The 13,700-nt window shown below is 37.4% G+C and overlaps 1 protein-coding gene across 2 annotated transcripts in view; it reads left to right on the top strand.

Annotated features, from left to right (window-relative positions):
• The window catches only part of adamts3 (ADAM metallopeptidase with thrombospondin type 1 motif, 3), a 164,201-nt gene that overhangs the window by 21,966 nt on the left and 128,535 nt on the right, over positions 1–13,700 (top strand). For both annotated transcript variants that reach the window (XM_084114139.1, XM_084114140.1), the window contains exon 4: positions 10,724–10,880. In XM_084114139.1, coding sequence (XP_083970265.1) covers positions 10,724–10,880 — 157 coding nt within the window. The remainder of the gene's footprint in view (positions 1–10,723; positions 10,881–13,700) is intronic.

Raw genomic sequence — 13,700 nt, forward strand, 5'->3', positions numbered from 1 at the left:
TGTCAGTGAATGGCTGTTTCTGTTTTGAAGTCCATAAAAGTGAATCTATCCATCATAAAAGTGCTCCACACGGCTCCGGGGGGTTAATAAAGGCCTTCTGAGGCGAAGCGATGCATTTGTGTAAGAAAAATATCCATATTTAAAACTTTAAAAAGTAAAATAACAAGCTTCTGGCCAAACGAACAGACGGATTCCACTTAAGTCTAAAGTGCAACTTTGTGAGTAATGCGACGTACTGCTGATATTTACACTACGCCATGACGTACTACGCTACTTCCGACGTCGTAAGTTGCGCTCTAGGCGTAAATATGGCCGTTTGGCCTGAAGCTAGATGGTGGAAAAAATAAAAAGTACCAAAAAGTATAGTGTAAATGTGATTATTATGTTAATTTTCCTAAGTACACATAACATAATTTTGCTTCACTCAGTTTACTTTGATTCTCCTTCCTCGAAATACAGAGATTCCTCTTTTCCTCTCTGGGTTGGATGACTTTTAAATTTTTCTCTGGGTTTTTTTTTTTCCGGCGAAAGAAATTAACTGGTGTAACTTTTTAAAAGTTCCTTTTAAACGAGGGATGAAAATGGCAGGTAATGATGACGAAGGTTTACACACATTTCTAAACCAAACACACCTTTAAACAACATGGCGGGTGAAAGGTAGCAGTGTGTCGGCTGAATCTATGCTTTTTGGAAAGTGGCAGTACCTCTTTTTTAAATAAAGTACATTCAGACTGGCTCCTTAAGAGGTTTAGACTGGAGTGCCGTCTTAGAAAACTGGACCCCTTCAGCTGAATCCCATATGTTTGTCTTGGCCCATAGCTGGTGTCTGCTTGGCGGGCGCTGATGCTGGGGATATTAAACTGATGGAACACAGGTCTCTTGATCCCTTTCGAGGGCTGCTATTTAGGTAAAGGCACGAGGCTCTGTCCATCCACCTGTGATTGTCTGCTTCATAAAACAAGCTGCTTTGTGGTCGGTGTAGGTAATGGACTACTGGGGTGTTCATAGAGGTGACTACCCTGTGTCCTCCTTGTTTTTTTACTTGCACTGTCACCTCAGAGATGTGTTTAATGTTTTTAATGAGGGCTGGATGTAAAAGTGGGTTTTTTGAATAGTACTACTAGTTCATTGAATGTGATCAGCTTAATATTTATCTACCACAGTGTCCAGCCACAGGCATGTATTATGGAGGACTGTTTGTTTTGTATTTCTGTTTCAATATTCTCTGAAATGGTTTCCTTGGATGCAAAGAGCCTAAGTACTTGCATATTAATTAAACTATATAAATAAAAATACATTTACGAAACATAAAATACATTTATAAAAATACAAAATACATCCCAGTTATTTTAGCTTGAGGACTTCAGATTCAGTCCAGTGTTGGTCTACTGGACTAGTGGTTCCTTAAAACATTGGATTTACAAGACTTAATTAAAAAAAAAAAATCATCTTCCCATTTTCCAAAAGTCTTTTTCAAAAGATTTTACAAGATGCAGTATAAGTCTCAGGTGTCCCCAGAATGTGTCTGTGAAGTTTCAGTTCAAAATACCCCACAAATAATTTATTATAGCATGCTGTAATTGACCATTTTTGAGTGAAAGCAAAAACGTGCAGTTTTCAAGCATGTATCTTTAAATGCAAATGAGCTGCTGCAGAAAGAAATCACATGTGTATATTAGATCTGTATATGAAAGTGACAGCAGTGTAATATACAGTACCCACTGCTGTATGTTGTTAATATGAACCACAAAAGAAAAACAAAAACACACTCACTGGAGTCACTGCTGTTGATTGAATAACTAAAGGAGCTTTACTTGAATGCTGCTGCTAAATGCTCTGGCAAGGAGATACACATGTCGGTCTGTATACAGCTCACTCAGGGGAGGAGTTAAGCTAATAGGGCAGATTCTATTGCCAGTTGTGGGCAGGGCCTGTTCCAATGTGATGTTAATGTGATGTTAATGTGATGAGTGAACGGATTTGTACCACAATAGGGTCTTTGTGTACACATACTGCGGACACATAAATATGATCAAAAACAATCTAAAAGTGAATTTTGCATAATAGGTCCCCTTTAAGTAAGTGATGCCTCAGACTGCTGCTTCTCTGAGACTTTGTACATGGAGATGCTTTGAGATCCCCATATCTATGGGACTGAACTATATAGGGCCTTCAAAATGAGGGGCTCCATTGACAGCTATTTCATTAACACTTCATAGACCCAGAAAGGTAGGAAAGACATCGTTAAAATAGTCCATGTGACTACAGTGGTTCAACCTTAATTTTATGAAGCGACGAGAATACTTTTTGTGCGGCAAAAAAACTAAATAACGACTTTATTTCTTCTCTTTCGTAACGGTCTCCGACGCACATTCACGAGAGCACCACGACGCATGCGTGTGATACATGTGTCGTCTCATCGTCTGAATTATCCAAACTTTCAAGATGTGGCATGACAATATCACAATCGGTGCAGCACACACTCTCCTGTTCAGCAGGCATCGCTTGGTATTGATGACATCTTCACCACCAGCTCTCGATTGCTCTCTGTTGCTGTGTGTTGCAGCCTCTTCCATCTCTTTTAGTTCGTTCTTTGTATATTCTGGTTCGAATAAGTAAGTTTGTGCAAAAAAATGCAATTCATTCTCTGTGTCGAAATCTGCAGACATAGTTATGAACTGTTTTATGTTGAGCGTGTTATCTTCCTCTGCTTGTAAACAGCCCCACGTTTCCTGGTCATATGTCAGAACGCACGCGTCGTGGTGCTCTCGGGAACGCGAGTTGGAGACTGATACGGAAGAGAAATTGTTGAATAAAGTTGTTATTTTGTTTTTTTCAAAAAGTATTCTTGTCGCTTCATAAAATTAAGGTTGAACTACTGTAGTCACATGGACTATTTTAATGATGTCTTCCCTACCTTTCTGGGCCTTCAAAGTGTTAATTAAACAGCTGTCAATGGAGCCCACCCTGAGCCATCGGATTTCACCAAAAATATCTTAATTTATGTTCCGAAGATGAATGAAGGCTTTAAGGGTTTGGAACGACATGAGGGTGAGTAATTAATGACATCATTTTCCTTTTTGGGTAAACTATCCCTTTAAGATATCTTTAATACTTCTTGAGTTACAGGCATGCAAACGAGGCAAAAAACACAATAAGTGTTTTTCCCCATTTTTGAACTGTCACTGTTGGCATATAATGAAACAAAGATTGCTAAAGTCAACATATTTAACTAATAGACCTACCCATCTCTGTTTAAAAATAAAATAATGATGCTGCCATCTTTCTAAAGTCATTTTACACCACTGTAATTTGGCTCCAAATCTTGGCTTTCATCATGTTTGTCTATCTTCAGAAGAAATATTAACAAAATCAACTATCTGAGCTGGGGAAAGTTGACACGGAATGACCCCGCAGTGTGTGTGGAGTCAGGATCGCTAACAGTATACCGCTGCTGTTGTATTTTGAACTTGTTTTTACCCCATAGTGAAGAACAAAAAAGATCTACACCGCAAGTATATAAGGGCCTTTAAGCAACTTGCAGTGATCATTAAAAAATTATAATATTATCAATATATACATGTCTTGCAGGCGCTTTTGACAGCTGTAATGCCTGATTACTTGATTAAACTTGAACCATGTTACTTTTTTGATTATTATTGTATGATCATAAGCTTTACTGATTGATTGCCAATTATAGGTTAGTGCACAACAGTTTAGAGTTAGATTTGAGAATTTGTCTATATTGGCATCCCCACAAAGGCAGTAGCATTTTACATGGTTAAACAGCAGTTGAGAACAATGTTCTGTTACACTGGTCTCCTGCATATCCTCTTGCTTTCCTTGTAGACTCATCAAGAAATTATTCTTGCCATAAATGGACATTCGTTTACTTTTATTTTACATGATTAAAGTGCTCAGTGCAATATTGTGCAAAGATAATCCCTCTCTGCAAGTCAAACAGTTTGTCAGTGGCTCAGGTGGTTGGTGCAGTGACTTGTGGGTCTGCAGGGAAGAGTGTTGAACATGTATGTTTGGTGCATACTGATTCTGTATTCAACACGGTCTATTTACTTGCCTCGGGCAGTTTGATAGAAACTGGGTTTGATTTTCATAATAATACATAATCATTTAGTGTTATTGTGACTCATGGGTGCAGAGCGATTCACGTGGTGCAATTGTTCAGCTTCAGGAATCTGTTACACTTCGGATGCATTTTAAAATGTCCTATAAGCCAAAAATGACTTTTGAAGCATAGAGTTCTTTTGAAATCGATGCAGGCATGGAGGAAGGTAAACCGTGTCTTCTTGAGCGCACAGGATGGCTCTGAGAAGAGGTGGCCAGGTTATAACTAGGAAAGAGTGGACTGAGAGAAAGAGAGAGCGCTAGTCTTTCAGCACATTCCAAAGCACGGCCTCTGAGAGGCTGTTCTGTGTCCAGGAGGCCGGCTCTGGGGCTGGAGGTAAAACTGAGAGGCTGTTCAGAAGAGCAATGAGGTCGGTCCATGCACACACACTTGAAGTACTGTACATTTGAACACTCACCCAATCACGTGCACAGAGCCGAGTACGCAGTTGAGCATATGGATGAACTCCCACAACAGAAGTGAGCACATGTTCGATCACATATTGCAAGTCAAGATGGTTTGGCGTCTTCATGATGTTACACAAGTTGAAACGCACATAATGGACTAATATACTGGTGAAAATGCACTTTTGAAAATGTTTTTATTTTTATTGCTTTTTTAATGAGTTTACCAAATTGAAAAATAAAATAAAAACTTAACCCTAAATCCCCTATGTCTTAACTCATTAATATAAAACTCTCCTGATATTATAGTAACAATTACAGAAGAATAAAATAAAGTTTGTTACCTTTTAGAGCTTGGAAATGTTCAGTTTGAGCAGATATTTTATACCATCATAACTGTCATCATCTGGCTCATATCCGTGATCTCAAACATATTCTCAATCATTTTCAACATCTTCAAAATCAAGATTTTGATTGCTGACTGCTTCTTCACCAGATTAACCATCAAGTGACAGTGACACTAATATTTGATTGCCTTCATTACTCTGCGGTACATCGCTGAGCCATTTCAAGTTTTGCTGATGAAACTTCCAATTCTTTTATTTTCTGCCTGCAGTAACAATGAGTGAAACGTCACTTTATCATTGTGTATCAGACATTGCCACCTTGTGGAATAAAGGTGAATTGCACTTATTCAGTCATCAAAGATTCAATTATTGTTGTGCAGAAAAATTATATATACACCTTGGGTTGTGAACGGAAATACAGGCATTCGTTTGTATTTTTTCCTTTTCTAGTTTTATTGCTTAAAAATGAATTGATTGAGGAATACTAAGAAGATTGATTGGCAGGCATTTAAGTATTAATTAATTTTTTTGTTTGTTTTTATATTTCTTTTTTTTTCTTCTCTGTTTTACACTATAAGAAGACAATCTGTAGAAAATCAGAAAAGGTATTGGTAATTAATTTTCTGCCACGACATTATCTGTTAAGTTTACAGACATTTCCTTTAACCCTAATACATAATGCAATGCGTAATTTAAAGGGGTGGTATAATGCCCTTTTCACAAGATGTAAAATAAGTCTCTGATGTCCCCAGAGTGTGTATGTGAAGTTTTAGCTCAAAATACCCAACAGATATTTTTAAATAGCATGTTAAAATTGTCACTTTTTGAGGGTGAGCAAAAACACACTGTTTTTGTGTCTGTTCCTTTAAATGCAAATGAGCTGCTGCTCCCGGCACAGGGGGCGGAGCTACAACGGCTTGTGTCTTGAAAATTACAACATTTAGACAACCTTTCTAAATGGTTAGTTGATGAATTTATGTAGCTTATGTAGTTATCTTCTAGTCATATTCTGTCATGATAATCTATCAATTGTGTTCCCGGGGGCGAGGTTTATGTAAATTTTAGGGTTAGTGGTGTCACTAACCTGAGAGGAATGTTGTGTAGTCCCTACCAGCTGTTTGTTGTAGTCCTTAAAAAGCTATTTCTTTAAAATAAAATATCTCCCTTTGCTTTGAACTTTGAGCGTCGTGACTTTGCAGATGTTGTTTATGCTCAAACAGCAACATTACACACTAACTAAAGTTAAAAAAGTGAAATCATAATCAACCACCACTTTTAAATATGGGTAAAACACCTGTAAGAAATAAATACGGAAAATTTGCTCATATTAACACGGTACATTGTGCCCTATTTTTACGGAGTTTCTTAGTGCATAACGTTTTTTTTTCTTCAATTATTCAAAATACCAAAACTCTCTTACTATTAGATAGAGTATTTAAAGGGGTCATATGCATTTTAATTTTTCCTTTTCATTTAGGGTGTATATGTATCTATTTATACATGTATACGGTCTGCAAAGTTACGAAGCTCAGTGTCCCACAAATATTTTATTCTATCTAACAGAGGATACTACTCCATGACCTGTCTAAAACGCCTAAATATTATTTTCAGAAATATCTTTGTCACAATGTGAAATATTTGCATATTGCATATTTTGCCCGCTCAAACGCAAATGCAAAGAAAGAAGATGAGGCTTCAGTGAATTGTAGCGTTAACGTTGTGTTTAGATGCGAAAGCAAAACCCCTTTGTTTAGCCATCCAAAAATGGATGAAATTAGGAATCAATGGCTAAAATTTATTTATAACTCTGTTCCTGAGCAGTACAACCCAAAAGTTAGATTGTGTACAATGCATTTTATGGAGGACAGCTTTCTGAACCTGCGAGAGTACAACGCCAGTATACATTGGCATTACATACAATACATTTCAGTATGTTTTTTTAACTGTATTTTATGTTGTTACATTAGGACATAAAGTTGTTATAGTGAAAAAGACAAATTAAACTATTTTAACCTTTCTGAAAAATAAGAGAGTTACAAAATAAAAATGTATCAAAATGTTTTGCTCAAGTCGATTCCAGTCTATCTGCTAGATCATCCGCATTTTCAGAATCTGACTCGGGCTCGAACTGATATGTTAATAGCGTCAACATTAAAATGTGTGTTTACAATTTATTTAGAAGCCATGGAAGCTTATGCTCACAATTATGGTAAGGGGCGTTACATTTCCGACACACACTTGAGCTGTTTGGCCAATCACAATTCACTGGGTCAAGTGACCAGTCAGATAACAGATAGCTTTTCAGAAGGAGGGGCTTTGTAGAAATCGGCGCATTTCAGACAGACTGGGAATAGAGATACTGCAATAATGTACAGTATGTGTTAACCTATTCCATTTCACCCAATAAACAAAATAATGAACTTTTAAAAACAGCATCATGACACCTTTAAATAAGCCGTACTTTGTTAGTTTCTGAACAATTTTGTGTAATAAATAAAACACACAATGCAGTAATATACATTTGGTGAAAAGGGAGGTTTTTTTGCCCTTTTCATATCATTACATTATTATATTTATTATAGTTATATAATCAGTGTTCCAATTTTAATTTTAAGTTTTCTTTTTCATTTTATGTGATCATTTGTATATATTTTTAATAATTTTAATGTGATAAAGATTTTTCACAATACTACACCTTTTAGTTTTCAGGATTAAATTATCCCCATTTTGTTGATTTTTAATACGTTTGTGTTTCAGACTCATTAAGACGTTTGGTCAGGGGAAATCTGATTAGTTTATTGAGTTTTGCAGGAAAACTAATTTCCCTTTCGAGGGAACTCCAACTGCGTTGATGACGACACTTTGGGGAATGCCCTTAGTGTAATGCATCTGAAGTATGAATGAAACTAATCCAATCCTGATTGGTGCTGCTTCATGACGTAACATGTGACGGCATACACGGAAGCTACAAAGGGACGCCGGCAGAGTTAGTTTTTGCTCTTCAGCAAGCGCTCTGTGTCAAACTGTCTGTCCTATTTGGTGTTGTTTGTCCCGTAAGAACTTCAAATAAAGGTCTGCATTTCAATATAGAATCTAGTGGCTCGGATCTCGTGTTTGCCGAAGCAGCGGGTAGATTACCTGTCAGCTCCTGAGGTTGCTGGCTGTGTTCATTGAGAAATATCTCGACGCGCACAGCCGTGCGTTTTCGGGTGTTTCAGCCTCGCGCCTGTTGACTTTCTTCTCGAGAGATGAAAGCCAAATATATTGTGAATGACTCGAATCTCGCGTTTGCAGAGGCAGCGTTTAGATTACGAGACGTATAAGTAAATATTAAAACAGTATTGTCTGGTGATTATGGCTGCATTTAATTCTAAGAAATTAAAATTATGGAATATTATCTGACTTTAAGAAGTTAGATATTTTAGAATATTGGGGGCTTAATATTCACCCTCGAACAGACCTGTGGAAACTTTGGGCCTGGCCCCTGAGGGGGCTCAGTACCTTGAGATTGGCCTGGCGGCTGGAGTGTTTGAGACCATACTCAGTTCCAGAGTTCCTTCCACGAGGAGATTGTACGGCCTAAAATGGAATGTGTTTCCACTTGGTGTAGAGAACATGAGGTGGACCCAGTTAACTGCCCGGTTGGCTTCAGTGTTGGAGCTCCTCTAAGATCGCTTCTCGGCTGGTCTTACCACGTCCACACTCAAGGTGTACTTGGCTGCCATTGCGGCTTTCCACGCTCCTCTGGGTGATGGGCCTCTGGGGAGACATCAGATGGACGTACGTTTCCTCCATGGGGCTCGCAGGATGAGACTTGCAGCTCGTAACAGAGTTCCTGAGTGGTTTTCGAAGGGCTGGTCAACTTCTTTCGAACCTCTGGAGTCGGCTGAGGCCAAGAACCTTTCCCTCAAGGTATCTTTTTTATTAGCCATTACTTCTCTGAGGAGAGTAGGAAACATTCAGGCTCTCTATATCTCATGGGTGCCTGGAGTTTGGTTCCCGCATCCAAACAGAGCATCAGTAACTGGATCGTTCAGGCTATCTCTATGGCCTATCAGGTGCGCAACTTGCCTTCACGTTTGGCTGTGAGGGCTCATTCAACCAGAGGCATAGTGTCCTCTAGAGCCCTCCTTTCAGGGGCCCCAATCCAAGAAATGTGCAATGCAGCAGGATGGGCCACCCCTCATACTTTTATCAGATTCTATAGCCTGGACATACCTTCTACGCCAGGCACTCTAGTGCTCTCGTCCTAAGTGTGCCTGTGCACAGCTTCACACTGGGACAGGCAGGGCTCGTTGTGGCATAGTGCGTATTCGTTTCCCAAAGTGTCGTCATCAACGCAGTTCGAGTTCCCTCGAAAGGGAACGTCTCGGGTTACGACTGTAACCCCTGTTCCCTGAGAAGGGATCGAGACACTGCGTAGAAGCTTCCTTCGCAGAAGCCAACTCTGTTGTGTGCTGGCGTCCCTTTGTAGCTTCCGTGTATGCCGTCACATGTTACGTCATGACGCAGCACCAATCAGGACTGGATTAGTTTCATTCATACTTCAGATGCGTTACGCTACTCTCGTTCTCTTCTCAAGGAACAGGGGTTATTATCGTAACCCGAGACGCTTTGTTTACAACTGTGTGTAATAATCAGTTTTGTATCCTGAAAGCATTTTTGAATTAAAGATGCCTTTGATTTTGAAACGAATATAGGAGACTGAGAAGAAAGCAGAGATGAGATTCAATCTACTGAGTTTTCACTGATGAATGCATTAAACATTTACAAATTTTTCTGGTGTTTTCAGTTGTTATCGAGGCTTCTAGAAAATATTTGCTTGTGAAGACACACACTGGACTGTTTTTTATCTGAGAAATATATGATTGCTGAACTCTGAGTAGAAGGAATGTTTGGAGGTGAAGCACATGTTCAGTACCTGTACAAATGTTGTGACTTACCATATGTTAGATGAAAATATAAATGTAAATGTAAATGAGGGGATGAGGGTTGAGTGATAAATAGAGCATCTGCTCTCCCAACAAGACCATACGATGTGTTTTGGCAAGGGCCTTGCATTTAGTGGTGAGACTAAAGTCCCTTTCACACATCGCATTGATCCCAGGAAATTGCCGTAAAATTGCTAGAGTGCCTTCTGTGTGAACGCAAACACGTCCTGGGATTGATGCCGGGATGGGGACCTAGTAACATTGCCGGGATCAGTCCCGGAACGCGCCCTGTGTGAACAAAAATGTCGTAGTGATAACGCATGTGCCATCACGCGACTCTGTTGCTCTTAGAAGACAGTTTGTGTTCGTCATCAACAAAGAAAGAACGAAAAAAATTCTGCAAAATGGAATGAAGCAGAGACCAAGGAGCTCCTTACTATCCGCGCTGAAGCTGAGATCGTTCGCCAGCTTTGTGGAATGGTACGCGATGCATTAGCTCTACATGTTTTTGGCGCGTACGTTACGTCACATCCTGACATCACGTGTCTTTACAGGATCTTTACGGGATGTGTGTGAACGCACCCACAGATTCTGGAAAATCACTGGCAGTGTGAATGAACCAAAATCAAATGATCCCGGGACAAATCCCGGGACAGATTATCCGTGTATTTTCTGGAATTTCTGTGTGAAAGGGGCTTTATTGTAACCAATGACAGTCATCTACATTTCAGTCACATACATGACAGCCAATGACAGTGAAATACATTAACATATTTCATTTGTACACTGTCAAATCTGGTGTTGTAAATAACAGTAGTTATAGGATAATTCTCTTGAGAGGTCCTAGGTTAGACAGACTTCAATTTTCTGTTAACTTCATTTCTGATAACAATTGGTCTTTTTTGTTCTCCAAAGGCTGGTATGATTCGTACTGATTCTGATGAGTACTTCATTGAGCCTCTGGAGCGAGGAACACAGGAACACGAGGAGAGAGGAAGAGTGCATGTGGTATATCGAAGGTCTGCAGTATTACAAGCTCCTTCAGACATCTCCTTGGATTACCAGCCGATCCGTACGTATCACTGGTTTATTAAAGTCTTGTGTGCATCTGTTGATTCTAGCCTTGTCCAATTTCCTGTGTATACCTTGGGCTTAGGGTTTTCCACAGCTTCATGTTGTAGATCATTTAATAATGCTTGATTTGAAACCTCTCTGTGTACACTCTTAAAAATAAAGGTTCCAAAAGTTTTTTTTTTTACATTGCATTGAATGACATAGAAGAACATTTATTGGTTCCCTAATAAACCTTTTAATGATCAGTTCTTAAAAGAACCATTTTTTCTAAGTGTGAAGAACATTTTAATAATCTAAAGAACCTTTTGTGGAATGGAAAGGTTCCATGGACGTTAAAGGTTCTTCATTGAACCATAGATGCCAATAAATAACTATTTTTAAGAGTGTATTTTTCTCTACCTTTTTAGATATTCCTCTGTACTTTTTATTGTACACTGCTATTGTGACAGTGTTTACCCGAGTGACAGGGGTGGCACATGTGTCTATGGTTGCCGACTCCTGCCGGTTTGTCATATTTATGGTTCTTTAGAAACTAGTTAAATTTTTTTCTTCAATCAAATATACACTACCTGTGCTAAACTACCGTAAATGGTACATGCTTTTCCCCCTTTTGAATGAATAGTGTTTGTTTGGAGCACATACATTAATTTATATAAAAAAATAAAAGAAAATAAAAAATAATATATATATATATATATATATATATATATATATATATATATATACAGTACCAGTCAAAAGTTTGGAAACACTACTATTTTTAATGCTTTTGAAAGAAGTCTCTTATGCTCATCAAGCCTGCAGTTAAAAACAAAAAAAAAACAGTAATATTATGAAATATTATTACAATTTAAAATAATGGTTCTCTTTTTTAATATACTTTAAAATGTAATTTATTTTTGTGATGCAAAGCTGAATTTACATCAGCAAGTACTCCAGTCTTTGGTGTCTTATGATCCTTCAGAAATCATTCTAATATGCTGATTTATGATCAATGTTGGAAACAGTTGTGCTGCTTAATATTTTTTTATAACCTGAGATACTTTTTTCAGGATTATTTGATGAATAAAAAGTTAAAAAGAACTGTATTTATTTAGAATAGAAATCTTTTGTAACAATATACACTACCGTTCAAAAGTTTGGGAACAATAACTATTTTTTTTTAAAGAAATTAGTACTTTAATTCAATAAGAATGCATTAAATTGATAAAAGGTGATGGTAACGATTTATATTGTTAGAAATGTTTTTATTTTGAATAAATGCTGTTTTTATGAATAAATGCTGTTAACGTTTTACTCATCAAATAATCCTGAAAAAAGTATTCCAAAAAAATATATTAAACAGCACAACTGTTTCCATCATTGATAATAACTGAGTATCAAATTATCATATTAGAATGATTTCTGAAGGATCATAAGACACCAAAGACTGGAGTACTTGCTGATGAAAATTCAGCTTTGCATCACAAAAATAAATTACATTTTAAAGTATATTAAAAAAGAGAACCATTATTTTAAATTGTAATAATATTTCAAAATATTACTGTTTGTTTTTTTTGTTTTTTTTTAACTGCAGGCTTGATGAGCATAAGAGACTTCTTGCAAAAGCATTAAAAATAGTAGTGTTTCCAAACTTTTGACTGGTACTGTATATATATATATATATATATATATATATATATATATATATATATATATATATGATTTCATTTAAGCAAAGGCAAATATAACATAATATAATATCATATATATATATATATATATATATATACAGTATTATATTGCCTTTGCTCAAATGAAATCAAATGCATCATGGCACTTTTTAGAAATGGCTTACTAAAGCATGCCAGAAATTCTGAAGTCAGACATTCTTTGTAGGTGGGCCAGCCCATTATTGCTTAACAGCATCTCCCCAACCAGATCACATAAGCCTTTTTACAAACCGCCATCAGGGTGTGTGAATGACTGACAGCACTTTCAATTCACAGCCAACTTTTTTTTGTTGAAGTAATTTTAGAATCACGTTCGAACAGTGGGAAACTCTGGGAAGTCAAGCCCTTTGTGCGGTCACAACCTTTCGAGATTTCCTCTCAATTCAGTCACTTCTAAAGAGTCAAGTGCTTGTGTGGTTGAAGCGGTTGCCATGGTGATGTGATGGTATCCCATTGTCCCAGGTGGGAAACATGCCGTAAGCAGAGATGATTACGCTCTCGCTCCTGTTGCTTAGATAGCCACAGCGTGCTGCTTATATGAGGAAAATTCTTCTCTGTTTGGCCAGCAGACCTTGAAGTTATTGTCACTATCAAACCTATTGTGACTTTTAATGTACTACTTTTAAAACCTAACAAATGTTTAGCAATGTTTATTTGAATTACATAAAAGATGCAAGATCCATTTATATGGACAAACCTCTCTCAAGGTAATAAAGGGATAGATCACTCAAAGATGAAAACTTATTTACTCATCCTCAAGTTGTTCCAACCCTGTATGGTTTTCTTTCTTTTGCTGAACACAAAGGAAGATATCTTGAATAACATGGGTAACCAAACAGTTGATGTGCCCCCTTGCCTTCCATAGTAGAAGTTAATGAGTCCCATCAACTGTTTGGTTACTGACATTCTTCAAAAATATCTTCTTTTGTGTTCAGAAGAAGAAATAAATTCATAAAATAAATGTCCAGTTTGAAACAACTTGAGGGTGAGTAAATGATGACAGAATTTTAATAATTTAGATTTTTTAGATTTCTTTTAAAGGTCCCATGACATGCTACTTTTTGTAGGCTTTAATATAGTCCTTAGTGGTCCTTAGTACTGTATCT

Source organism: Abramis brama (genome assembly GCF_963993115.1).
Source record: "Abramis brama genome assembly, chromosome: 5".
Taxonomy (NCBI): Eukaryota; Metazoa; Chordata; class Actinopteri; order Cypriniformes; family Leuciscidae; genus Abramis; species Abramis brama.